The sequence below is a fragment of the Scyliorhinus torazame genome, chromosome 25, assembly GCF_047496885.1.
Source record: "Scyliorhinus torazame isolate Kashiwa2021f chromosome 25, sScyTor2.1, whole genome shotgun sequence".
Classification (NCBI taxonomy): domain Eukaryota; kingdom Metazoa; phylum Chordata; class Chondrichthyes; order Carcharhiniformes; family Scyliorhinidae; genus Scyliorhinus; species Scyliorhinus torazame.
This window is the reverse complement of record NC_092731.1, coordinates 21143006-21170867: the sequence shown is the minus strand read 5'-3', so window position 1 is coordinate 21170867 and position 27862 is coordinate 21143006. Positions and strand designations below refer to the sequence as shown.

The 27862-nt window shown below is 47.2% G+C and overlaps 1 protein-coding gene across 2 annotated transcripts in view; it reads left to right on the top strand.

The window, feature by feature from the left end:
• The first annotated feature begins 8301 nt into the window (after nucleotides 1-8301).
• clptm1 (CLPTM1 regulator of GABA type A receptor forward trafficking) overlaps nucleotides 8302-27862 on the top strand; it is a 75365-nt gene continuing 55804 nt past the window's right edge. The window contains exons 1-2 of one of the 2 annotated variants that reach the window (XM_072490139.1): nucleotides 8357-8480; nucleotides 27673-27800. In XM_072490139.1, the coding sequence (XP_072346240.1) occupies nucleotides 8433-8480; nucleotides 27673-27800 (176 nt within the window). In that variant the 5' untranslated portion in view covers nucleotides 8357-8432. Of the gene's footprint in view, nucleotides 8481-27672; nucleotides 27801-27862 lie in introns of both variants that reach the window. The other variant, XM_072490140.1, reaches the window with a different exon arrangement.

The window sequence follows — 27862 nt, the reverse complement described above, 5'->3', positions numbered from 1 at the left end:
ACATAGTTTAAAGTAATTTCTATTTGTATTCACGTGTGTTGGGCATAACCTATAGCCTTAAGTTTAACCTGAATTTATATTTCTGCAGTTGTGTGTTAAGGGAACCTGAGTTTAGTTTCACTTCAAAAGATGCCTGTATTTTAGTGAGGTTTTTTACAACACTAGAGCAAACACAGGGTATAAAAAAACTGAGTTGTTGCCTAGCAACCAAGGGCCAACAGAAACGGCAAAAATCAGTGTCAGTTCTATTGGTGATTATGCTGTGAGACGGAGGGAGTAAGTCTCTCTCTAGCAGGACATGAAGGGAGACTGCACATTGCAGGCAGGCCCTAAACCTGATAACAGAAGAGGTCCTAAAACCAGGGAGACGGAGTAAACCAAGTTTCAAGCTTCTAGTTAAAGGACCAAAGAACAGGAATCTGGGAAAAAAGTGGTTAAGAGTGAGGAGCTTAGACTCCAAAAGGTCAAGCAGACAGAAGATGAAGTGGGCTTGCAAGAAGTCAGAGATCCAAGGTGACCAGAAGGTTCGTGACTGGGTTGGCAGGACGGACGTATGAGGACAAATTAAGTTGGTTAGGATTGTATTCGCTGGAGTTCAAAGAATGAGGGGAGATCTGATAGAAACTTATGGGCCAGGGTTTAGAGAACCCCAAAGTGTATCATGGAGTTCACCTGACCCACAACTTTTAATAGATTGTGGTATGGGGAGCACACGGCCCACTCTACAGGTGTGGTACAGCAGAAATGGAAAAGTATTTTTTAAAGCAAAACAATGTTTATTCTATGAATTCAAGTTAATCTTTTTAAAACATACAATGAATATCTTAGCAACCATCAATTCAAATATAACCCCAAAAGAATACAGCACTAAGTAATCCTCAAACTGTCCTTTTAACATCCATACGACTTACTTAAAAAAACTTTAAACAGAAGCACATCAGGTTAAAGTCACTACTGAGAGCAGTTCTTAATTTTAAATCAAAGGATCGATTTACAGTTCTTAGATTACAGAGAGAGACACTAATACCCCTTCTGGCTGTAACTGCAGCTATCCAGCTCTGAAAACGAAACTAAAACACACCCTGCAGCAAACAGCCTAAAACGAAAGCAAAAAGCTGACAGACAGCCCAGCTCCACCCACACTCTGACATCACTGATAAACATCCATTTCTTAAAGGTACATTTCTTAAACACCCATTTCTTAAAGATACTCTCACATGACAAAACCTATAAACTTCTAACAGGACTAGATAGGATAGATGAAAGAAGGATGTTCCCTATGGTGGGGATGTCCAGAACCAGGGGTCACAGTATGAGGATACGGTGTAGACCATTTGGGACAGAGATGAGAAATTTCTTCATCCAGTGAAATGAAATGAAAATCGCTTATTGTCACAAGTAGGCTTCAAATGAAGTTACTGTGAAAAGCCCCTAGTCACCACATTCCGGTGCCTGTTCAGGGAGGCTGGTACGGGAATTGAACCGTGCTGCTGGCCTGCTTTGGTCTGCTTTCAAAGCCAGTGATTTAGCCCTGTGCTAAACCTGAACCTGTGGACTTTGTCACCACAGGAAGTAGTTGAGGCCAAAACAATGTATGGTTTCAAGAAGCAATTAGATACAGCACTTGGCACGAAGGGGATCAAAGAATATGGTCGGAAGGCGGGTTTGGGTTATTGAGTTGGATGATCAGTCATTTTGAAAAATAAATTTAGAGTACCCAATGTTTTTCCAATTAAGGGTGATTTAGCGTGGCCAATCCACCTACCAGGCACATCTTTGAGTTGTGGGGGTGATAAATCAGTCATGATCATAATGAATGGCGAACCAGGCTCAATGGGCAAAATGGCCTCCTCCTGCTCCTATTTTCTAAGTTTCTATGATTCCCTACTACCGGCCTGTGAAGCAGTGGTGATCTGTTGGCATGGCCGGTTATCTGAGTGTGTGGAAGGTGAAGTTTGAATGCGCATGGGGTCCCAGCGGAGGAACATCGAAAGGAAGTTGAAACCCGGGAAGTGAAGCCTTGGTGAAGACATCCGAGAGAGAGCGTTGTTTGGGGGAAGATTCCAAGGTGTGTTCTTCGAGAGAGGAGATTGGAAATGCTCCTGTGGAAGACAGCGTGTCATGTGAGAGTACCTTTAAGAAATGTGTGTTTATAAATGGGTGTGTATATAAATATCTGTAGTGAGAGTACCTTTAAGAAATGGGTATTTATTACTGCAGTGATGTCAGGGAGTGGATGGAGCTGGGCTGTCTGTCAGCTTTTTACTTTTGTTTTCGAGCAGGCTGCAGGGTGTGTTTTAGTTTAGTTTTCAGAGCTGGATAGCTGCAGTCACATCCAGAAGGTGTATGAATCTCTGTAATCTAAAGACTGTAAATCGATCCTGGTGATTTAAAACTAATAACAGTAGTGACTTTAACCTGATGTGCTTCTGGTAAAAGGTGTTTTAAGTCTTATGGATGTTAAAAGGAAAACTTAAAGGATTACTTAGTGTTGTATTCTTTGGGGGTTATATTTGAATTGATGGTTGCTAAGATGTTCGCTGTATGTTTTAAAAAGGTTAACTTGAGTTCATAGAATAAACATTGTTTTAAAAAATACTTTTCTATTTCTGCTGTACCACACCTGTAGAGTGGGCCGTGTGCTCCCCATACCACAATCTATTCAAAGTTGTGGGTCAGGTGAACTCCATGATACGCTGTGGGGTTCTCTAAACCCTGGCCCATAACAAGAGTTCCAGTAAAACCAGATGGCTCACTGTGTGGCAAACATCTGGGTGCTGGGGTGGGGTGGGGGGGGGGGTGTAGGGAGGGGGGACAGGGAGTAATGAGAAATCCCTAGAAGTTGGTTTGAACGGCATCTCTCACTTGGTTTCTGAGGGTGGGGTGTCTGACCAACATTTTTCCGATTGGTTTACATGGACTGTGTACTTACTGTGAACATTAGAGAATAAGATAGATCTTGTAAGTTACACTTACAAATCTGTATACCTTTGTAAAGGTATAGTTAAGGTGAAGGAGTAGTGTAATATATTTCATCCTGCCTTGTTTAATAAACATTTTAGTCTTTTGTTAAATATTCATCAGCTGACTCCTGTGACTCTGTTGAGTAGCTGCCTTCCACGTGTCTAAACATAAAATAAAAGTTAGGATCTATCATGCCAGGTACCGCCCTGGGATCTGACTTGTCCAGTAGTTACACCAGCGAGGATCACAACACACCCTGCTGGCCTGAAAACTCAGGCAAGGATACTCAATTGCAGGAGATCCAATCTTTACAGGATGACACAAAGCATGTGATCAGATGCCGCATTGTCATACGTCACATGATCAGGTGTCATGTGCTGTCACATGGCCATACCCTGAGTAATCAGACATCCTGTGAGCCGAACGTCGCACAATTGAATCTCCCGACTAGAGTTCGTAGCCTGAATGCAGCATCTTCCAAAATGTCAATGTGCATTCCCAGCAGTGTGAAACTCCTAATTACTTTTGCAGAAAGTCGTGGAGTCCTCAACTCTCTGACATCAAGGACTTCCAACAAAGGTAGTTTATTGCTACGCCGAACAGCAACATATATACAGTAGCAACGCACTGCCAGAGATCCCGAGGATAACTCCCGTGTTTCCCGGCACGTGGCCACTCGGTCTACAATCACTGAGAATTTATTTTTAAAAAAACACATTTATTAAGAATTTTTAAACAAAATTTTTCACCCTTACAAACCCCACCCCGTAACAAAAAGAAAGAAAGGTCACATAGCAAGACATGAACATGGTAAATCGATATGATACATAGCTTTGTACATTGGATTCCTCCTGTACATGTCAGTTTTCCGGTTCATTCATGTATTTTCTTGCTCGAATGCCCCCCAAATAAACTCACTGAGAAAATTTGAACTCCGCCCACTGAAATCCAAGCGCAAAGTCAACCGTCTGGTTTAACCATTTTTATTCCCTCCCCTCTTATTTGCCTCTCCTGGAATATTATGTAAATATGGGGTCAGGAGAAAGGAGAACTATTCGGTCCTGGTGCTCTTTTTTTTTTTTATTTCTTAAAAAGTACTTCATTCATTCAATTTCGCAAACATCCAGTACATGACAGTTCAAGTTTGACATTGCACAAAGCCCAATACAGTTCCGTTTTTGTTCATTACAGCACATGTCACCCTGAGGGGCCTCGGCTCACTGACAATTACAGGTTATAAACATTTCATTTCAAACATGCACTGGTGCATATGGCCCAATTTCACACAGGTCCCAGTCGTCGGTGTTATAATTCGATGCTCATTCGCTGGGCCAAAGGGGAATTGCAGCCAGTCTTTCCTAAAGAAAGGTGTATTCACAAAATCCAGAGTACACAAGCTCAGGGTTCCTTCTACGTCCTCCCACACAGGTGAAAACCGGTTCTGATATGCAGTTCAGAATAATTCCCAAACCTTTCCCCAATTAGTTCCTGCTTAAAGCGAGAGAACGCACTTCATGATTGCAGCATTGACACTTGATTTTTTTCTGGTGAGAGGGCCTGTGGCCAGGGACATTCTCCAGGTTTGGCCTGTGGTGATCTTACCTGTCAATTACACATGTATCATTTAGCTGATCGGTGGACTTTCTTGACCAAGGGGCGTGGTTAGCACTGCTGCCTCATGGCGCTGAGGACACAGGTTCGATCCTGGCCCCAGGTCACTGTCCGTGTGGAGTTTGCACTTTCTCCCTGTGACTGCATGGGTCTCACCCCCACAATCCAAAAGATATGCAGGGTAGGTGGATTGGCCACGCTAAATTGCCCCTTAATTGGAAAAAAAAGAATTAGGTACTCCAAATTTATTTTGAAAAAGAATTTCTGTGACCTATTTCTCCGTGCCCTTGTATGCATCAACTGGCCACGAGATTCAAATTCCCAATTATTATAATAATAATCTTCATTATTGTCACATGTAGCACAATGGGCACAAGGTAGCACAGTGGTTAGCACTGTTGCTTCACAGCTCCAGGGTCCCAGGTTCGGTTCCCGGCTTTATTATTATATTATTGCACTGCAATGAAGTTACTGCAAAAATCCCCTAGTTACCACACTCCGGCGCCTGTTCGGGTACACTGGGAGAATTCAGAATGGCCAGTTGGCACGTCTTTCGGGATTTGTGGGAGGAAACCAGAGCACCCGGTGGAAATCCACGCAGACATGGGGGGAACGTGCAGACTCGGCACAGACAGTGACCCAAGCCGGAAATCGAACCTGGGGCCCTGGCGCTGTGAAGCGACAGTGCTAACCAATGTTCTGTCTTACTGCAATAGCGTTCAGTTGCAATTCATTGGAAAAAATGTCACGGTGGAACAGTGGTTAGCACTGCTGTCACACAACACCAGGGATTTGGTGTTCCATTCCAACCTTGGGTGACAGTATGGAGTTTGCACATTCTCCCCGTGTCTGCGTGGGTTTCCTCCGGCTGCTCCGGTTTCCTCCCACAGTCCACAGGTGTGCAGTTTAGGTGGGTTGGCCATTCTAAATTGCACCTTAGTGTCCGAAGGTTGGGTGGGGTTACAGGGATAGGGCTGGGGAGTGTGCCTAGGTTGGGTGCTCTTTCGGAGGGTCGGTGCAGACGCGATGGGCCAAACGGCCTCCTTCTGCCGTTGGGATTGTATTCTAAAATAATGGAGGTGGGGAGTACAGTGGAACAGACGAGTCTCAAGATGGCAGGGCTGCCACAGTAGATGATTTGAAGCAGGAGGATAATGGAAGTTCTTTCTCTCCTCTTTAACCTTTTCCTGGACCACAGCAGTTATGAAAACAAATGAAGTCTAAAAGTTCAAACAGTAGTTGACCCACCTCCGGAATCTTCCTCCCTCTGTCTCTCAGTTTTATCAGGTTTTTTTATCCATTGGTGCTGTTGGCTTGAACAGTGGATATAACACACAGATTGCCAGCTTAGCCACTCAGCACAATGTAACAAAAGGATAACATAATAGGAAGCAGTCCAGAAGTTGCATTTTTTACTGAACTGAAATGTAAGCTCCATTTTCCGCTTAGCTCAGTTGCCAGTTAATTGTGCAACCCTTTCACTGACGCCCTTCATGGTGGAGAGAGGGGTTAAGGGCTGAGAAAGCACTGTCTGAGAGTGTAGTGGAGACAGGTTCAATGGAAGGATTCAAGAGGGAATTAGACAGTTACCTGAAAAGAAAAAAATGTGGCGGGTTACCGGACGAGAAGGCGGGAGAATGGCACTAAGGGAATTGTCAATTCGTAGAGCCAGCACAGATACGATGCGCCAAATTGCCTCCTTCTGCACTATAACAATTCTGTGATTCAAAGATATAATCAAAGATCCCTCCCACCCGGCTTACTCACTCTTCCAACTTCTTCCATCGGGCAGGAGATACAGAAGTCTGAGAACACGCACGAACAGACTCAAAAACAGCTTCTTCCCCACTGTCACCAGACTCCTAAATGACCCTCTTATGGACTGACCTCATTAACACTACACCCTGTATGCTTCATCCGATGCCAGTGCTTATGTAGTTACATTGTATATGTTGTGTTGCCCTATTATGTATTTTCTTTTATTCCCTTTTCTTCTCATGTACTTAATGATCTGTTGAGCTGCTCGCAGAAAAATACTTTTCACTGTACCTCGGTACACGTGCCAATAAACAAATCCAATCCAATCCATTCTACAGGGTTGCCAACTGTGATTAAACGTATTCCTGGAGGTTCCATCACATGACTTGCTCCCCACGCTCCAGCCATTAGTCGGCCAACATATTCGTCCTTGTGATGTCCGGCCTTCCTACGCCAATCGAAAGCAGAAAGACTTATTTCCCAATAGGATGATGCTTGACTATCAGTTAAATCTCCTTTTTTGTTTACCCTATTTTCAATATTTTTATATCTGGTAAAAAGAAATGTTCAAAGAATATGAAGAAATAATGTCCCTATTATTTTTCTCTTGGGGACATCGAAATAAGAACAGAATTAGGCCATTCGGCCCGTCAAAGCTTTGACAAACAGTCAACTGGACTCGAAACGTTAGCCCTTTTCTCTCCCAACAGATGCTGCCAGGCCTGCTGCGATTTTCCAGCATTTTCTCTTTGGTTTCAGATTCCAGCATCTGCAGTAATTTGCTTTTAACGCTTCAAAATCTGGACGACCCTCCTGCCGAATTGTATCTCTCTGTATGATAAAAACAGAAAATGCTGGATAAATGCAGCGTCTGTGGAGAGTTAACGTTTGTGTTGAGTTCACAGAAGCAGCCACACAGGAAGGGTTGGGAATGAAAGGTTTATTTCAGAAGTATGAAAAGGTTATGTACACAGGCCCCAGCAGGGACTACTGCGCCTGACTCACACTCGGGCCAATTTTAAATACTCTGATTCCCTGTCCCGCTGATAAGACAGCCCTTCCCCTCAGCGGGGAAGCTCATACTCCACGAATCTCACAGGGAGACTAATTGGCCCGGCCCTGTTGGGTGACAGGTTTGGAATCTGGATGTAAAGTAAAGTCGCCATTGTCCCAGATGGCCATTGGCTGCTTTCCCCTTTGCGGGGGAAGGCTGACTGGTGCTGATTTAACCTGAGGATCACCACACTTCGGGCGAGGTTGAGAAGGCTCCTGTATAACCATGGCGTCTACCGGATTTGGCATCAGCCTTCCAGGCCACGCATCGGGGGGCAATGCTCCGGCCCCAGGTTCACACTCCAAGGCGAGGTTCTGGCTGGAGCAGCACATGGGCGGAACGGTAGCACTGTTGCTTCACAGCGCCAGGGACCTGGTTTGATTCCTGACTTAGGTCACTGTCTGCACGTTCTCCCCGTGTCTGCGTGGGTTTCCTCCGGGTGCTCTGGTTTCCTCCCACAAGTCCCGAAATACGTGCTGTTAGACGAATTGGACATTCTGAATTCTCCCTCTGTGTACCCAATCAGGCGCCGGAGCGTGGCGACTCGGGGATTTTCACAGCAACGTCATTGCAGTGTTAATGTAAGCCTACTTGTGACACACCCGCGCCTCGCCCCATCTCACGAACCAGCCAACTGAGCTAGACCATCCACAGAGCCAAACCTCTCCGCAGCTCTCCCTCCCTCTCCAGGCAGATGCTGAGTTCACCCAGCAAGTGGCTTTTTTTGAAAATAAATCAGGTCCAGCATCCGCAGTGTTTTGCTTTTATTATGAAAGTAAATTACCGCTGATGCTGGAATCTGAAACGGAGACAAGGAAATGCAGGGCGGTGGCAGTAGGTCCGACAGCGCCGGTGGAGGGAGAAGGGCGTTTGGAGCCTGGTTGATACTTCGCGGGCAGGCAGGCGGGGGACTTCCGCCAGCATCAAAGATGTCGGGAGCCCCACTTGTCACAGGCCCGCGAGATTCCCGTCTGACCTCCGCGCCCCCCCCCCGCCCCCATCCAAATCCCGCAGTTAAAGGTGTTGCGGGCCGGCGGGAGGGAAGATGGCGGCGCAGGAAAGCGAGGCGCCGGTCAGGCCGGCCAACGGCGAGGTGAGAGAGCCCGGGGCTGGGGAGCCGAGGGCAGGGCAGCCGGCCGCTCAGAGGCACCGGCGGCGGAGGAAGCCGCCTCGGATCCCGGCCTCTGGGCAAGCCGGACATCCCCGGGCAGGAGCAGCCCAGAGGCCGGGACTGACACTGAGGGAGGGGGAATCCCCCCCACTACCCCCAGCCGGTGGAATTTAAATTCAATTAATAAATTTCTGGGATTATTATTATCGGTGGCGAAAGCTCCCCCCCCCCCCCCCCCCCCCCTGGTGCTCTTTCCAAGAGCCGGTGCAGACTCGATGGGCCAAATGGCCTCCTGCACTGTAAATTCTATGATTGGAAGGCAATCCGCCCTCCTCACCCACTCCAGCCCCCCAGCATTCCAGACAGAGCTGCCCCCCCCCCCCCCCCCCCCACACACACACACATACCATCCTCTATGGCCGCTGTGAGCGGGCGAGATGCCCCGACTCAAAACGCCAGCCCCCCCCCCCCCCCCCCTGCCTGGACGGCATCGGGGTCCGATGCTGAGGTTGTCCACGGGTTGGGCGGATCGGCCATGCCAGGTTTGCGCCCCCCACCCCCCGTGTGATCGGGGGAATGGGCCCAGGCTGGCCCGCTCTTTCAAAGGGTCAATGTGGGCTCAATGGGCTGAATAGCCCCTTTCTGCACTGTACATTTTTAGACTTGATGGGCCGAATGACCTCCTCCTGCACTGTACATTCTACGACTCGATGGGCCAAATGGCCTCCTGCACTGTACATTCTATGACTCGATGGGCCAAATGGCCTCCTCCTGCACTGTACACTCTACGACTCGATGGGCCAAATGGCCTCCTCCTGCATTGTAAATTCTAGACTCGATGGGCGGCAAGGCCTCCCCCCTGCACCGTTAGGGGTTCTGTGATCATCCGGCAATGTTCCCATTCCCGCCTCAGCGGTTTACGGTTGGCTCTTAACTGCCCCTCTCTTCTCTTCCCCCCCCCCCCCCCCCACCACTCGCTGAGGTGGCCGAGCGGGTCGCTCGGTTCGAGAGGTGGTGAGGGACGGGCAACCAATGCTGGCCTTGCTGGCGAGGTCCATATCCCGTTGAAGGATACATGTATAATCGTGCGGGGAGAGAAAGAGATTTCTGCTGGTTGAAGAGTTTAAATTTGGGTGGGGGGGGTTGGGGGCATGGTCTGAAACATTTACAGCCAGACCTCTGAAGTTCCGTAATCTCCAGGGCAACGGGCCAAGTGCTAGAAAATGGAATGAGGGTTGGGTGGTTCGTGTCTCAGCCGACGCACAGGCGGTGGGCAGAGTGACCTCCTTCTGTTACTTTTTTTTCTATATTTTTCTTAATTTCTGCGAAGTGGCAATGTGCAGGGATGTGGGGAGCCATGGCAGTATGTGAATTGCTCCTTGCGAGAGCATGCATTGGTGCGGTGGGCTGAATGGCCTGCTGTGCTGTGATGATTCTCTGACCTCTGGAGTGAAATTAGGAAGCACCAGAAGGGTGGTTGAAGTTGGGAACTCTCCCCCGCAATAGGTGTCGGGTCACTTGTTAACTTTCAATCTGAGATTGAGAGCTTTTTGGCTAATCAGAGGTGTGAATGGATAAGAATGTCAGACCTGGGAGTAGGCCATTTGGCCCTTCGAGCCTGCTCTGCCATGCCATAAGATCACATATGATCACATGCTCTCTCTCTCTCTCTCTCTCATTCTTATTGCATCATCTTGGGTTTCCAGTAGTTGGATATCTTAGCCTGAGTTTTCACACCGCTTTCAGCTGAAAGCGAAGAAGTCACGTGGGAGCAAGTGAAGAAGGGAAGCCAAAATATAGGCCTTGGCAGCAGGACGAGGCCATTCGGCCCTTCAAACCTTACCCACCATTCAATCAGATCTATGCTGATCTGATTCTGGCTGTTGTCTTGACCCCTTTCCTGTCTGCTCACTCTTCATCCGTGGCTCCCTAGTCTATCAAAAATCTCTCTCACTCTGCCTTGAATAAATTCGAGGGCCCAGCCTCCACTTCTTTCCTGGGGAAGGGAATACCACAGATGAACTCCTCTGAGAGAACAATTTTCCGCATCTCTATCTGAAAACCTCTTATTCCCAAACCGTGTCCCCTAGTCTCTCCCACGAAGGGATACATCTGGAATCTGTCAAGTCCCCTCGGGATTTTGTATATTTGAATAAGATCACATTTCATTCTGAACGCCAATGGATGTGGGGCAAAGGTAGGTATGTGGAGTTGGGTCAGAGAATGAGGGGGCAGGATTGAGGGACTGAATGGCTTCCTTCTGTTCCTGTGTGCTTGCAGCAGAACGCAACTGAGGTGAGAGACTGCAGAGATGAATGTGCAGCTAGTAAGGTTGAACCCCCCCTCCCTCCCCTTCGATCTTCCAGTAAAGGAGCAGCTTGATCTGAATTGATCAACCGCTCTGCTAAAGGAAAGTGGGAACAAGCCCACTCATAATTTTTAACAAACCAGGACAAACCTGGCTTGCTATAGTGCATTTTGCAACCTTGGCTATTGGAAAAGATTGGAAAGGCAGGGGTTATTTAATAATCTTTATTAGTGTCACAAGTAGGCTTACATTAACACCAGTGAAATTACTGTGAAAATCCCCTAGTCGCCACATTCCGGCGCCTGTTCGGGTACACTGAGGGAGAATTCAGAATGTTCAATTCACCTAACAAGCACATCTTTTGAGATTTATTGGAGGAAACCGGAGCACCCGGAGGAAACCCACGCAGACACGGGGAGAATGTGCAGACTCCGCGCAATGACCCAGGCCGGAAATCGAGCCTGGGACCCTGGTGCTGTGAAGCAACAGTGCTAACCACTGTGCTACCGTGCTGCCGCCCTTTCTTTGGAAGGCTGAGAGTTTTTTTTTGAGTACCCAATTACGTTTTTTCCAATTAAGGGGCAATTTAGCGGGGCCAATCCACCTAAACTGCACATCTTTAGGGTTGTGGGGGTGAAACCCACGCAGACTCGGAGAGAATGTGCAAACTCCACACGGACAGTGACCCAGAGCCGGGATCGAACCTGGGTCCTCAGCGCCGTGAGGCAGCAGTGCTAATCACTATGCCACCCCTGCTGAGAAGAGTTTTAATTGAGGTATATAAAATTATGAGTGGGCTTCTTTCCTCTTTCCTTTAGCAGAGCGGTTAATAACTCGGGGGCATAGATTTAAACAGAACTGGTATGATTAGAGGGGAGGTGAGACTTTATTTTTAAAAAACTCACTCCTCGAAACAGTGGTAGAGGCAGGACGCCTCTGGTATTGGACAGGAGCTTGAAATGCCGTGACCTACAAGGCTATTGTCATGTGAGAGTACCTTTAAGAAATGGGTGTTTACTACTGCAGTGATGTCAGAGAGTGGGTGGAGCTGGGCTGTCTGTCAGCTTTTTACTTTCGTTTTTGAGCAGGCTGCAGGGTGTGTTTCGTTTTCAGTGTTGGAGCTGAAGCCAGACCAAGCAGGTGTACTGCCGTTCTCTCTGCCATCAAAAGACTATCTCTTGATCATTTGGTGAATTCAGAATTATAAATGTTTTCAGTCGTGACTTTAACCTGATGTGCTTCTGATAAAGGTTTTGTTTTTCAGTCGTCTGGATGTTAAAAGGAAAGCTTAAGGGATTACTTAGTGTTGTATTCTTTGGGGGTTGTATTTGAATTGATGGTTGCTAAGATGTTCACTATGGGGACTTCCGGGTGCGGCGATGACCAGCTGAGTCGCACGTTTCGGCAGCTCCCTGTGAAACGGACTTTTGGGCTCTTGATAGGAGCCCCAACGGCAATTTTAACGGCTGAAAACACCGTGCGGTAAACCAGAAGGGTGTTCCCCCTGGACACGGATGGAAAAAGGAGAGGAAAGTGGCCGGATTGCAGCGGATCCTTTGGAACAACGGCAAGGAAGGCAAGCAGAAACCAAGATGGCGTCGGAAGGTGGCAGTTTCATATGGGGCCCTGAACAACAAGAGTTTTTGAAACGCTGCGTGGAGGAGATAAAAAAGGAAATGAAGAAAGAGTTGTTGGCCCCGATATTACAGGCGATTGAAGGGCTGAAAGAGGAACAAAAGACCCAGGAGCAGGAGCTTCGGGTCGTGAAGGCGAAAGCAGCTGAGAATGAAAACGATATACAGGGCCTGGTGGTGAAGTCGGAGATACAGGAGGCACACCAGAAACGATCTGTGGAGAGGTTGGAGGCACTGGAAAATAACGCAAGGAGGAACAACTTGAGGATTCTTGGCCTTCCTGAAGGTGTGGAGGGGGCGGACGTCGGGGCATATGTGAGCACGATGCTGCACTCGTTAATGGGAGTGGAGGCCCCGACGGGTCCGTTGGAGGTGGAGGGAGCATACCGAGTTATGGTGCGAGGACCGAGAGCAGGAGAAGCTCCCAGAGCCATAGTGGTGAGATTTCTCCGTTTTAAGGATAGAGAAATGGTCCTTAGATGGGCGAAGAAAACTCGGTGTAGTAAATGGGAGAACGCGGTGATCCGCGTCTATCAAGATTGGAGTGCGGAGGTGGCGAGAAGGAGGGCGAGCTTTAATCGGGCCAAAGCGGTACTTCACAAAAAAAAGATAAAGTTTGGAATGCTGCAACCGGCAAGACTGTGGGTCACATATCAAGGGAGGCACCACTACTTTGAGACGGCGGATGAAGCGTGGACTTTTATTGTAGAAGAAAAATTGGAATGATTGGACTACGAAAATGAACGTTTGGACAAAGTGGTGGGACGAGTGGGGGGGGGGGGGCGAAGAGGGATTGTATTGTATGATTAATCCTGCGGTATGGTAACTTTTCTTTCTCCCACAGGTGGTGATGGGGGGAGGTGGGGAGGGAGAGGAGATGGGGCGTTGGCCATGGGAGGCGGGGCCGAGGGAGAGGCGCGGGCTTGGTTCCCGCGCTATGATAATTATGGCGGGAATAGAGAAGCAGGAAGGAGGGGGCACCGCACGGGGCGAGCCGTGATCACGGGGGGAAGCCGAGGTCAGCCAGAGTTTGCTGACTTCTGGGAGCAACATGGGGGGAGTAATTACGCTAGCGGGGGGGGGGGGGAGGGGGGAATTACTGGGTTGCTGCTGCTGGGGAAAGGGGGGAGTGGGTGCGGGAAAGGATGGGCGGGGGGGCACCGTCTGGGAGAAATACAGCCGCGTGGGAACTGGGCGAGAAGCTGGAAAAAGATGATGGCTAACCGGCAAGGGGGGGGGGGGGGGGAAGCCCCCCAACTCGGCTGATCACGTGGAACGTGAGGGGGCTTAACGGGCCGATAAAGAGGGCACGAGTACTCGCACACCTTAAGAAACTTAAAGCAGATGTGGTCATGTTACAGGAAACGCACCTGAAACTGATAGATCAGGTTAGGTTGCGCAAAGGATGGGTAGGGCAGGTGTTCCATTCGGGGCTGGATGCGAAAAACAGGGGGGTGGCTATATTAGTGGGGAAGCGGGTAATGTTCGAGGCAAAGACTATAGTGGCGGATAACGGGGGCAGATACGTGATGGTGAGTGGCAAATTACAGGGAGAGATGGTGGTGTTGGTAAACGTGTATGCCCCGAATTGGGACGATGCCAATTTTATGAGGCGAATGCTAGGACGCATCCCAGACCTAGAGACCGGAAAGCTGATAATGGGGGGAGACTTTAACACGGTGTTGGAACCAAGGCTGGATAGGTCGAAGTCCAGGACTGGTAGGAGGCCGGCAGCAGCCAAGGTGCTTAAGGATTTTATGGAGCAGATGGGAGGGGTGGACCCGTGGAGATTCAGTAGACCTAGGAGTAAGGAGTTCTCGTTTTTCTCCTATGTCCATAAAGTCTATTCACGCATAGACTTTTTTGTGTTGGGTAGGGCATTGATCCCGAGGGTGAGGGGAACGGAATATACGGCTATAGCCATTTCGGATCATGCCCCACACTGGGTAGACTTGGAGATAGGGGAGGAAACAAGAGGGCGTCCACCCTGGAGAATGGATATGGGACTAATGGCGGATGAGGGGGTGTGCTTAAGGGTGAGGGGATGCATTGAAAAGTACTTGGAACTCAATGACAATGGGGAGGTTCAGGTGGGAGTGGTCTGGGAGGCGTTGAAGGCGGGAGCTGATATCAATAAGGACACATAAAGGGAAGCAGGAGAGTAAGGAACGGGAGCGGTTGTTGCAAGAACTTTTGAGGGTGGACAGACAGTATGCGGAAGCACCGGAGGAGGGACTGTATAGGGAAAGGCAAAGGCTGCATGTGGAATTTGACTTGCTGACCACAGGCACTGCAGAGGCACAATGGAGGAAGGCGCAGGGTGTACAGTATGAATATGGAGAGAAGGCGAGCAGATTGCTGGCACAGCAATTGAGGAAAAGGGGAGCAGCGAGGGAAATAGGGGGGGTGAGAGACGAAGATGGAGAGACGGAGCGGGGAGCGGAGAGAGTGAATGAAGTGTTCAAGACATTTTATAAAAAATTGTATGAAGCTCAACCCCCGGATGGGAGGGAGAGAATGATGGAGTTTTTGGATCGGCTGGAAATTCCCAAGGTGGAAGAGCAGGAAAGGATGGGATTGGGAGCACAGATCACGGTAGAAGAAGTGGTGAAAGGAATTAGGAACATGCAGACGGGAAAGGCCCCGGGACCGGACGGATTCCCAGTTGAATTTTACAGAAAATATTTGGACTTGCTCGCCCCGCTACTGACGAGGACCTTCAACGAGGCAAAGGAAAGGGGACAACTGCCCCCGACTATGTCAGAAGCAACGATATCGCTTCTTTTAAAGAAGGAAAAGGATCTGCTACAATGCGGGTCCTACAGACCAATCTCCCTCCTCAATGTAGATGCCAAGGTCTTGGCCAAGGTAATGGCAATGAGAATAGAGGAATGTGTCCCGGGGGTGGTTCATGAAGACCAAACTGGGTTTGTGAAGGGGAGACAGCTGAACACGAACATACGGAGGTTGTTAGGCGTAATGATGATGGCCCCACCAGAGGGTGAAACGGAGATAGTAGTGGCGATGGATGCCGAGAAAGCATTTGATAGAGTGGAGTGGGATTATCTGTGGGAGGTGTTGAGGAGATTTGGGTTCGGAGAGGGGTATGTTAGATGGGTGCAGCTGTTGTATAGGGCCCCAGTGGCGAGTGTGGTCACGAATGGACGGGGATCGGCATATTTTCGGCTCCACAGAGGGACAAGGCAGGGATGTCCTCTGTCCCCATTACTGTTTGCACTGGCGATTGAGCCCCTGGCGATAGCGCTGAGAGGTTCCAAGGGATGGAGGGGAATACTTAGGGGAGGAGAAGAACACCGGGTATCTTTATATGCGGATGATCTGCTACTATATGTGGCGGATCCAGCGGAGGGGATGCCAGAAATAATGCGGATACTTGGGGAGTTTGGGGATTTTTCAGGGTATAAATTGAACATGGGAAAGAGTGAGCTGTTTGTGGTGCATCCAGGGGAGCAGAGTAGAGAAATAGAAGACCTACCGTTGAGGAAGGTAACAAGAGACTTTCGTTACCTGGGGATCCAGATAGCTAAGAATTGGGGCACATTGCACAGGCTAAATTTGACGCGGTTGGTGGAACAGATGGAGGAAGATTTCAAGAGATGGGACATGGTAGCATTGTCAATGGCAGGGAGGGTGCAGGCAGTTAAGATGGTGGTCCTCCCGAGATTCCTTTTTGTGTTTCAGTGTCTCCCGGTGGTGATCACGAAGGCTTTTTTCAAAAGGATAGAAAAGAGTATTATGGGTTTTGTTTGGGCCGGGAAGACTCCGAGAGTGAGGAAGGGATTCTTACAGCGTAGTAGGGATAGGGGGGGGCTGGCACTACCGAGCCTAAGTGAGTATTATTGGGCCGCTAATATTTCAATGGTGAGTAAGTGGATGGGAGAGGAGGAAGGAGCGGCGTGGAAGAGATTAGAGAGGGCGTCCTGTAGGGGGACCAGCCTGCAGGCTATGGTGACAGCCCCATTGCCGTTCTCACCAAGGAACTATACCACGAGTCCGGTGGTGGTAGCTACACTGAAGATTTGGGGACAGTGGAGACGACATAGGGGAAAGACCGGAGCACTGGGGGGGTCCCCGATAAGAAACAACCATAGGTTTGCCCCGGGGGGAATGGATGGGGGATATGGAATGTGGCAAAGAGCAGGTATAACGCAATTGAAAGATCTATTTGTGGATGGGAAGTTTGCGAGTCTGGGAGCGCTGACCGAGAAATATGGGTTGCCCCAAGGGAATGCATTCAGGTACATGCAATTGAGGGCTTTTGCGAGGCAGCAGGTGAGGGAATTCCCGCAGCTCCCGACACAAGAGGTGCAGGACAGAGTCATCTCAAAGAAATGGGTGGGGGACGGTAAGGTGTCGGATATATATAGGGAATTGAGAGACGAAGGGGAGACTATGATGGACGAACTAAAAGGGAAATGGGAAGAAGAGCTAGGGGAGGAGATTGAGGAGGGGATGTGGGCAGATGCCCTAAACAGGGTAAACTCGTCGTCCTCGTGCGCCAGGCTAAGCCTGATTCAGTTTAAGGTATTACACAGGGCACATATGACTGGAACACGGCTCAGTAAATTTTTTGGGGTGGAGGATAGGTGTGCGAGGTGCTCGAGAAGCCCAGCGAATCATACCCATATGTTTTGGTCATGCCCGGCACTACAGGGGTTTTGGATGGGGGTGACAAAGGTGCTTTCGAAAGTAGTAGGAGTCCGGGTCGAACCAAGCTGGGGGTTGGCTATATTTGGGGTTGCACAAGAGCCGGGAGTGCAGGAGGCGAAAGAGGCCGATGTTTTGGCCTTTGCGTCCCTAGTAGCCCGGCGCAGAATATTGCTAATGTGGAAAGAAGCCAAGCCCCCGGGGGTGGAGACCTGGATAAATGATATGGCGGGGTTCATAAAGTTAGAGCGGATTAAGTTCGTCCTAAGGGGGTCGGCTCAAGGGTTTACAAGGCGGTGGCAACCGTTCGTCGAATATCTTGCGGAAAGATAGATAGGGGAGAACAAAGAAGGCAGCAGCAGCAGCCCAGAACTTGGGGGGTGGGGGGTGGGGGGTGGGGGGTGGGGGGGGGGGGGGGGGGGGGTGGCCTGAGACAAGGCAGTTGCCAATTAGGGCTAGTTTTTATTTTTGTTATTTAATATTTATTTATTTGTTGTTGTTTTCTTTTGTTCTTGTTTAAATAAAAAAGGTCATTATTATCTGTATTGTTATAATGTTGTGTAAAGGATGCACAATGTACTGTGTTGGTTGACCAAAAATTTTCAATAAAATATTATTTAAAAAAAAAAAGATGTTCACTATGTTTTAAAAAGGTTAACTTGAGTTCATAGAATAAACATTGTTTTACTTTAAAAAATACTTGTCCATTTCTGCTGTACCATACCTGTAGAGTGGGCCGTGTGCTCCCCATACCACAATCTAGTAAAAATTGTGGGTCAGGTGAACTCCATGATACACTTTGGGGTTCTCTAAACCCTGGCCCATAACACTATTGATCAAGAATTGAAAAGTGTGCACATTCTCCCCGTGTTTGCGTGAGTTTCGCCCCCGCAACCTGAAAAATGTGTAGGGTAGGCGGATTGCCCATGCTAAATTGCCCCTTAATTGGAAAAAAATGAATTGGGTATTCTAAATTTATACAAAAAAAAAGAGAGAATTGAAAAGTGGGATTATTCTGAATAGCTTTTCTTTTGGCAATCCTGGCTATGGTGGGCCAAATGACTGTCCTTTTCTGTGAAAATTTCTATAATTCTGTGAACTTCAGAGAACATTGCAGGCAATGTCCATACCCGAAGTGTCATCACCGTTGGCAATACAACAGTAATTTGTGCACAAGAGGTTTCCGAAGTAATGGGGTGAATTCTGTTTCTGACGTTGGTTGAGTGATAAATATTGACCAGGAGACCAGAGAGAAGTCATCTTGCTTAAAGGGAAGACAAGGTTTTAGTTTAACATCTCCTCTCTCCTTCCATACTCCACTGAAATGTCAGTCCAGATACTGATCCTAAATCTCTTCCCTGAGCCTGTTAAAGAGATTCAGAGACCAGACTAACAGATAAATGCAAAGTACTGTAGATGCTGGAATATGAAACAAAAACAGGAAATGCTGGACAATCTCAGCAGGTCTGACAGCCTCTGTGGAGAGAGAAGGGAGCTAACGTTCCAAGTGTGGGTGACTCTTTGTCAAAGCATTTGTCAGAGATTGTGAGTTGAGGATTATCACATCAGATCAGTCATGATCTCATTGAATGGAGCAGACTCGATGGGCTGAGTGGCCGACTTCTGATCCTACGCCTTGTGGTCTAACTGGAGGCCGTCAATATAAACTAGTCCCCAAGAAATCCAGTCGGGAATTCAGAAGAAACTTCTTTACCCAGGAAGTGGTGAGAATGTGGAAGTCACTCCCACAGGCAGGTTTGATCAGCATGTGGGCGAAGCAAATCGACGGTTATGCTGATAGAATTAGATGAGGAAAGATCAGTGGAGCGTTTGGTTGGGCAGAATGGCTGTTTCTGTGAAAACCTGTGCAGTTCTGTTGAATCCGTACCCACCAGCCTATAAAGCAACACGTTCTAAATCTGAACCTGTGTAAATCTAAATTTGTATGAACAGCTTTTTCCTCGTGTCGTCTGTTTCGTTTGTCAATTGCTTTAATTCTGTATCCTCTGGTTACTGACCCTTCAGCCATTGGAGACATTGGCGGTCGCTAGAAGCACCGAGGGCCAATTGGGATGTTAAAACATTTTGATTGGGCCGCCGGGAGGGGTACTGGGTTTGGTGGGGGTTGGGGACAAGTTGGAGGTGGAAAATGGGAAAGTTGGGAGTCGGGGAGGTGTGGGGAGTGTTGCATACGTCTTGCAGACTCTGATGCACGCCGGCAGCAATGGCAAATTCCAGTGTATTTCACAGCAAGATGAGGCCTTGGAGGAGAAGTGACCTGTAGCAAATACCCTTAATCCCTCAGGATTTGAAGCACCCGTATCAGAGCTCCTCTTTGCCTTCTCTGCTTAATGGAGAGCATTCCTAGTTTCTGGAGCCATTGTAGTAAATCTCTTCTGTACCCTCACCAAACCTTTCATGTCCTTCCTAAAGTGTGATACCCGGACTTGGACGCGCAACAGCCCAGCTGAGGCTGAACTAGTGTTTTATACAGGTTCAGCATAACTACCTTGCTTTTGTACCCTTATCTAATAAAGTGCAGGATTTACTGTGCCTCAACTGTTATGTTAACCTGACCTGGTCTCCTTTTAAAGATTTGTGTGCACACACCCTCTTAGTTAATGCACCACCTTTAATATAGTACTTTTTAGTTTGTTTGGCTTCCCCTCATTCTTTCCACCAAAATGTGTCGCCTCACACCCTGCCCTCTTGAGCCTATTTATTTTCCTCACTTTCCTGTGCTTTCACGTTGTGTGTCATGTACAAGTTGCTTCCTGTTCCCCGTCCAATTCATTAACGTATATCAAACAAACAGCAGAGGTCCATGCTGAATCCTTGTGGACGTCACTTCATACCGCCTTCCAGTCAGAACAAAGAGCTATTCACCATCCAGACATTGTGTATCGGTGACGCATTGCTCGGCTCTTGTATGTTTTGGTTAGTTAGCAAAGCTCTCATCTGATTTTGGCCATGGTTCATGTCCTACTGAGCTGACCATTGCGGCAGTTGAGGGCTCGTCAGCTCGAGAAGTGTAGGCTGAGTAACGCTCCTGTTACTTGCAGGATAGTTGCTCGTTGCATCCAAATTCAGTGGACTGAAGGGGGGTATGGATGTTACAGCAGGCCTGAGACCGGTTAATACAAACAAAGAACAGTACAGGAACAGGCCCTTCGGCCCTCCCAAGCCTGCACCGACCATGCTGCCTGTCTAAACTAAAATCTTCTATATTCCGAGGTCCGTATCCCTCTATTCCCATCCTATTCATGTATTTGTCAAGCTGCCCCTTAAACGTCACTATCGTCCCATGCTTCCACCACCTCCTCCGGCAGCGAGTTCCAGGCATCCACTACCCTGATAATGGTCTGCGTGGCTTATGAACGGAGAGAGGTTGCCTCCAAGAAGTAAGTTGCTCCTCTTGTACCAAGCGTGTTCTTCCTGCTTCAGCACCTCTTAACCACAACATGTCTCAAGCTGTGGAACTTGTCGATTCCCTTCCAGAAACCTGTGGGCTTTCGCTTGACCGTGCCAGCTTACTTTCTCATTTGCCCTGTCTTCTCTTTTTCTTGCTCCAAGACTGGTGACTTGAGCATGAACCCCAAGTCTTCATCTTAAACTGAAGCTCATGAAATATGCGTATTACCCACAATTGGATTGCCCTGCAGAGAGCTGGCATGGGCCGGATGACCGCCTTCTGTACTGTAATGACTCTAACCCTAATGAGGGGTGGGGAGAGAGAAGCTTTCTAACATAGAACATACAGTGCAGAAGGAGGCCATTTGGCCCATCAAGTCTGCACCAACCCAATTAAGCCCTCCCTTCCATTTTATCCCTGTAACCCAATAGCCCCTCCTAACCTTTTTGGTCACTAAGGGCAATTTATCATGGCTAATTCACCTAACCTGCACGTCTTTGGATTGTGGGAGGAAACCGGAGCACCCGGAGGAAACCCAAGCAGACACTGGGAGAACGTGCAGACTTCGCACAGACAGTGACCCAGCGGGGAATCGAACCTGGGACCCTGGCGCTGTGAAGCCACAGTGCTATCCACTTGTGCTACTGTGCTGTATATAGTGAGTACATAGTTTGTACTCCTGGTCAGAATGCTGTCATGATAGACAATTATGTCTAATCTTGACCTTTCTCTATTGTGTTCTCTTCACTCTTCTGCTGGGAATGTCTCTCGTGGTTCCTCTAAGCTATAATCACTGCATCCTGTGCACCCTCCCTTCTCACTGCTGAAATTAAGATACGTGGCAGTTTCACACAACTATTGTTTCCCAAGGTCTCAGAACCTTGCCTCAGGCTTTTGCTGCTCAAACTTGGTAGAATGAGTTATCTTTTCACCATTTTCAACCTTGGTGGCTTCTACCAGAACTTCTCACCAAACGGTAAAGCATTAAATGCATTTTTCTGACCCTGGTTTTCTGCTTGTCCCCTTCCAAAACAGTTGCTATGGGAACACTTCTTCCAGGATACCTTTTCTGTCACTCACCATCCCCTCCGTGTTCTGAAAGCCTTATTTCTCAGATTGCGTCTTTTCTGTATCCCTCCAGCTGCTTTAGATTCTGCTCTCGTGACATGGAGCTGTGACAAGTGCTGTATAATAACTTGCATTTCAGAGGAAGGACAGCTCGGTTTAAGCTGGTTAAAGAGTTACATTTTGCAGAGCAGAGAGAGGGAGGGCAGAGAGCTTTAGGGAGGAACTGAAAAGCACAGGCACCAATGTCAGGGGCGATGCAAGTGTAGCAGTTACAAGAGGCCAAGGCTGGAGGAAGGCAGAGATCTGGGCAGGGTGCACGTTACAGAAATGGGGAAGGAGGAAGGCCGTGTACACCAGGAAGGGGATTTTAACGTTGCATCAGCAGCCAATGTGGCTCAATGAGCACACGGCTGATGGGTGAACGGGACTTCAGTGCGAGCTAGGGAATGAGCAACAGGGCTTTGGTTGTCCTTGACTTAACCGAGGCAAAACAATGGGAGATTCGCCTGGAGACCATTGGAACATTCAAGTGGAAAGGTAACAAAAGTATGGATGAGGGCGGCAGCACCAGATGGTACCAGATATCCAAAAATCAAGTAGTTACTCTGATTGTTACATTGAACTTAGAACACAGAAATGCTCAACTGGTGTATGCCTCACAAACTTCCCTTCCTTCATCAAGCCTGCTGTTCTTTTCTCCCTAATGTGTTTATCCAACTTCCCTTTAAATGAAGATTCTATAACAATCACCTCAGCCTCGCCGTGTGGTGAATTCCACATTCGCACCACACTCTGGGTAAAAGTGTTTCTCCTGAATTCCCTGTGGGGCTATCTCTAATAATGGCTCCTTAGCTTTGGCCTCTCCTGCAAGTGGGAGTATCTTTTCTAAATTGGCTCAATCCAATCCTTTTGTGATCTTATCAGACCTCGATCAGGCCACCCCTCCGGTCTTCTCCTTTCTAATCGGAAACTGTAACTTTAGCAGTTAAGGCTTTTTAGCGTGCCATCTGTGACTTGAGTGCACTGCCATTATTTACAGGAATTTGCATTGATTTATTTAAAAATCCACCTACAGGATCCTGAAATCTGAAGTTGGTGTCTTCAGTTTGTGGATCAGTAGCACGGCTTTTCACACCAAAATGATACTGGAGTTTGGGAAGGTGTTTGTGTACATGTTCTTGTACCTTAACCTGTAACAGTGATCTGCTGACTGTTTAATATTAAAAAGGATTTGATGGGGGTCGCCAAGGCGAAACCTCTGGTGGGAGAAATTAAACACAGAATCTTGCGCTTAGGAACCCGCCTTCTTGGCCGAGTTCTTCGACAGCTGATGGGGTTATTCTGAATGGTGCCATAGACTCTAGGCCTGCATAGTTATTGTGTGTGAGTGTGTTGTAAATGTCATCTTGTGCTGTGGAATTATCCTGATTGTGGATCTTGGGTGTTGCAAAGCTGATTATTGCAAAGAAGCTCAGCAGAACACGTCCAGATGTGACAGTGGGCGAGTGAGTGCAGCAGAGCTTTGGACTGGGAAAAACTTTTCCATATCTTGGAATTTTCATGCGTTAAGACGATGTTAGGGCCTTTAAATCACCTACCACTGTCTAATTTTACTGTCAGGTGGATGTACCTTTTAAGAAATGGGTGTATATCAAATAGCTGCAGTGATGTCAGTGTGTGGGTGGAGCTTGGCTATCTGTCTTTTTACTTTCGTTTTGAGCTGAAAAGCTGCTTTGTGGCTCTGTTTTTGGTTTGGTTTTCATAGTTGGAGAGCTGTATTCAAAGCAAGCAGATGTGTAATGATCTTTCTCTCTACAAGCTGAAGAATGTCTTCAGCTCACTTGATGATTTCAAAGTAATACCTGTTTCTGTAGAGAATTTAAACCTGTCTTTGTAAAAAGTGTTCAACTTATGGATGTTGTTCGGAAAGGTATTAAGGGTCACCTAGAGTATTGCATCTGTGGGGTTACGTGTGTTGGTAGTTGATAAGAGTTTACTGTGTGTTTATAAAATGTTAACTGGGTTCATAGAATAAACATTGTTTTTTAAAAACACTTAAGGTCTCTGTTGCATAACACCTGGAGAGTGGACCCTTGTGCTCCCCATAACCAAAATCTATTAAAAGTCGTGAGTCAGGTAAACGCCATGATATACTTGAGTTTTCTAAATCCTGGCCCATAACATTACAAATATCCAGACTGAAACTGGCCACTTTTGTAATAGATCCATGCCAATGTTGGTTTCATGAGAGTATCTCCTGCCACTCTTTGTCAGTGTATCCTATTCCTTTGTTCCTCTTTACAAAGCTTCCCCATTACTATAACCATGCTGTTCATCTCAACTACTTGTGGTGACCATTCTACATTTTAACCTTTCTCTGGGTAAAGAGGTTTCTGCTGATTTTATTGCTGGATGTATTAATAACTTGTATCCTATTCCTTTGTTCCTCTTTACAAAGCTTCCCCATTACTATAACCATGCTGTTCATCTCAACTACTTGTGGTGACCATTCTACATTTTAACCTTTCTCTGGGTAAAGAGGTTTCTGCTGGATGTATTAATAACTATCACTTGTGACCCATCTTCTGGTTTCACTTACAAGGTATCCCGCGTCTCTATGTCTGATCTACCAAACCCTTTCGTAACTTTAACAACCTCTGTCAAGTCGCATCTCAGTCCCAGCCTGTTCAATCTTCCCTGATGGGTATAATCCCTCCATTCTGTTTAGTTGTATATGGAGATGTACAGAGAGTTCCATGCAGACGGTTTTGAATTCTCTTGTCCTTATTTCCTGGCGGTTGATATTGTGGCATACATTGGCCGGTACTGTGCCATTAGTTTGCAATGACCAGTGAAGTGACGCGGAAGATGCAAGTCAATGCAACTGTGAAGTCATAATTTTAGTAGGAAGAATGAGGAAAGACTATGAATTAGATAGAAAACTTTGAAAAGGAGTGCATGAGCGGGGTGTTAAAGGGGGTGGGGGGAGGGGTTAAGATCACTAATCGCTGCATGCAATGTCATTCGCTTGTGCACAAAGGCATAGAATATCAAAGCAAGGAAATTGCTAAATCACTGGTTTGACCCCACGAGAATATTGTGTTCGAGTTTAGGCACCGCACTTTAAGAAGGATACCATGGTCACTGAGGGCGTGTGGAAGTGATTTGAGCGTTGCGGAAAAAAGAGGAATGCTATCAAAGCTTTTCATGTTGCACTCATCAGAGAGCTATGCAAGATGAATCACCAGTAAAGGAAACAATTTATACTGCATGCAAAGTGAGTGCTGATTGATTAGTCTGGTAGAAGACTTGTCAAGGACATGACCACGCATTGTACCTTTCCCAGCTAAATGAAAACTTAGGGGGTCTGCCAGTCCCTGGTTCATTGACCAATCCGAGTCGACCTGCCTGTTTGAATTTGAAACAAAAGCTTGGCAGTTAACTGTTCTCTGTTGCATTCCCCTTGGCAAATGCCCTTGCCATGGCAACACTTCTACAATCAGTTCACTTGCCAACTATTCCGCATTCTCTTCTCATGCGGTATAAATTGTTGTTCCCATTACTGTTGATTTATCTTGACGAGTGAGTACAAGTCAAAAAGCTTTGATAGCTTGTCTTTTTTTTAGCAATACACCGTTTCTGTACAAATAAGTGACGATTAAAAGTGGTCTACTAGAATGCTACCTCACATGTGATTTCAGTTTCACGGCGAGACTGATGTAGATAGGATTGCTCTCCTTGGAGTGGGGAAAATTGTGAGATTTAGTTGAAGTGTTTGGTACACCGTTTTAAGGCAGTAAATAAGGAGAAATTGACAGGAAAGTCAGTAGGAGGATGTAAATTTTAAGCAATTGGCATTGAAAAGAAAATGTAGAGTACCCAATTCATTTTTTTCCAATTAAGGGGCAATTTAGCGTGGACAATCCACCCACCCTGCACATCTTTGGGTTGTGGGGACGAAACCCACGCAAACAGGGAGAATGTGCAAACTCCACACGGACTGTGACCCAGAGCCGGGATCGAAACTGGGATGGTGGCGCTGTGATGCAGCAATGCTAACCACTGTGCCACCATGCTGCCCGTAATTGGCATTTTTACACAGCTGAATATGATCTATGTTTTTCACGGCGACCCACTGGCCAGCCCTCGCAACCCTCAATTATGTAACACCATTTTTTGAAAAAGATTGTTGGTCTTCTAAATACTGTTTCCTGCACTGAAATTAAGATACTTAATATGTTCTGCATTCACAAGTAGATGGGAATGATTCTGCATGTTCAATTAGAATGTTGTACTGCGGTGTTATGTTGTAATTGGCAATGGGTGTGAATGTAGGCTGGTCGGGAACATTGGAAATTCTCATGAGTGAAACATAATTGCAGTATGCGCACCTCCTTGCTGAATTAATTATCTTTAGTGTCACAAGTAGGCTTACATTAACACTGCAATCAAGTTACATGAAAAGCCCTAGACGCCTGTTCGGGTACACAGAGGGAGAATTCAGAATGTCCAATCCACCTAACAGCATGTCTTTCGGGACTTGTGGGAGGAAACCAGAGCACCCGGAGGAAACCCACGCAGACACTGGGAGAACGCGCGGACTCTACACAGACAGTGACCCAAGCCGGGAATCAAACCTTGGGCCCTGGAGCTTTGTTTCTTAGTTAGAAATAGGTCTCAGGTTACAAAGAATCTTTTCTTCTTGTTCAGGCTGTGGGACAGTTGAAAGTGGGTTAAACTGCAATGGTTTTATTAACCATCTGTGCGAACAGGGTTTAAAATGCACCAGAGCATTCCATTCACCTCCTGGGTTAGCGGTCTTCAGCCACACTTGGGAGGCTGGACTATTGGCTCTCGCACGGCCTCGGGAGGAATTGCACTGCGTTCAATTGGAAGAGTTCTGCCAGCGACAACTGCGCTCACAAATAATTTGGCTTGTACAGTATTTATCAGCTAGGGTCCGGGGAGTGGGGAAACATGCTTTGCAGACTTAGATAGTCAGCTGTGTGCGCGTGTGTGTATGGGGGCAGCTCGAAACAGTGACACACACTGGGGGTCACTTTTGGTGATCCATTTGTCAACACCCCGCGACCCGAGGGTTGCGACCCCCACTTTGAAAAACACTTATCGAGAATGCACTACTTGAAAAGTTTGTGGAAGCCGATTCAATAATAACTTTGAAAAGGAAGTTGAATAAGTGCTTGAAGAAATGGTAAACATTTCCAAACTATGTTGGGAAAGGTTGAGGAATGGGACTAATTGGACAGCTCCTTCAAAGAACTGGGATCGACACGATGTGCGGAATGGCCTCTTGTGGTGTATCACTGAGTCAATGGTTTTCTCAGTGGAGTGTTAATTTTGACATTTCTAAATTTATCATCTTTATCACATAAACAGCAAGTGATGTCAATCAGGCTTGAATTTTCATTTTTTAATAACTCTATACTGCTCAATCCTTTGAATTTTAATATTTAGTGTGCATTAGTGAATTTTATTTGCAGGCGTATTTGGCTTCTTATTTCAATGCTGTTCTAACGCAGCTGTTGAAAAACCACCCAGTAAGTAAATGAGGAGAAATAACTTTAAAACATTTTTTAAAAAATGTCTTGAGTTTATATATGGGTTTCCACAACTTCAGAGGGTCCCAAAGCCTTTTGCGTTTGAAGTATAATCGCTTGCTGTTTGGAAAAAGAAGCAGCCAATTTGTACAAAGTAAGCTCCCACGAACAGCAGTGAAGTAGATTCCTTGGTTTCACATCTCGTCCAAAAGACGACACTTCCAGCAGGGCTAAAAGAAAAGAAGCATGCTATCAAAGCTTTTCATCTTGCACTCATCAGGACAGCTACCCAAGATAAGTCAACAGTAAAGGGAACAACAATTTATACTGCGTGAGAAGAGAGTGCTGAATAGCGTGCGAGTCTAGATTTTGTCTCCGGAGTGTGACTCAAACCCACAATCTTCTGAAAGAGTTAACCAACTGAGCCACGGCGGAAAATATCTCCGCCATTTATGCGAACCATGTCCACTTTGTTCCATTGTTTCTGTCCCTCGCTCAATCACCTGTTTATGTTTGCATTCTGCAGATCAGCAGTGAGGTGGTTGCTGATGGGCAACTCCAAGTATCGGAAGGTAATCAGGTCGAGGCAAACCCACCTCAGCAGCCGCAGCAGCCCCCCAATGCCTGGCAAGTGATCAAAGGGGTTTTATTCAGGTGAGGGCTGCATCGTGTTCAGAAATATTACCGCCGTTGAAAGGATGTAATGAAGATCCAGC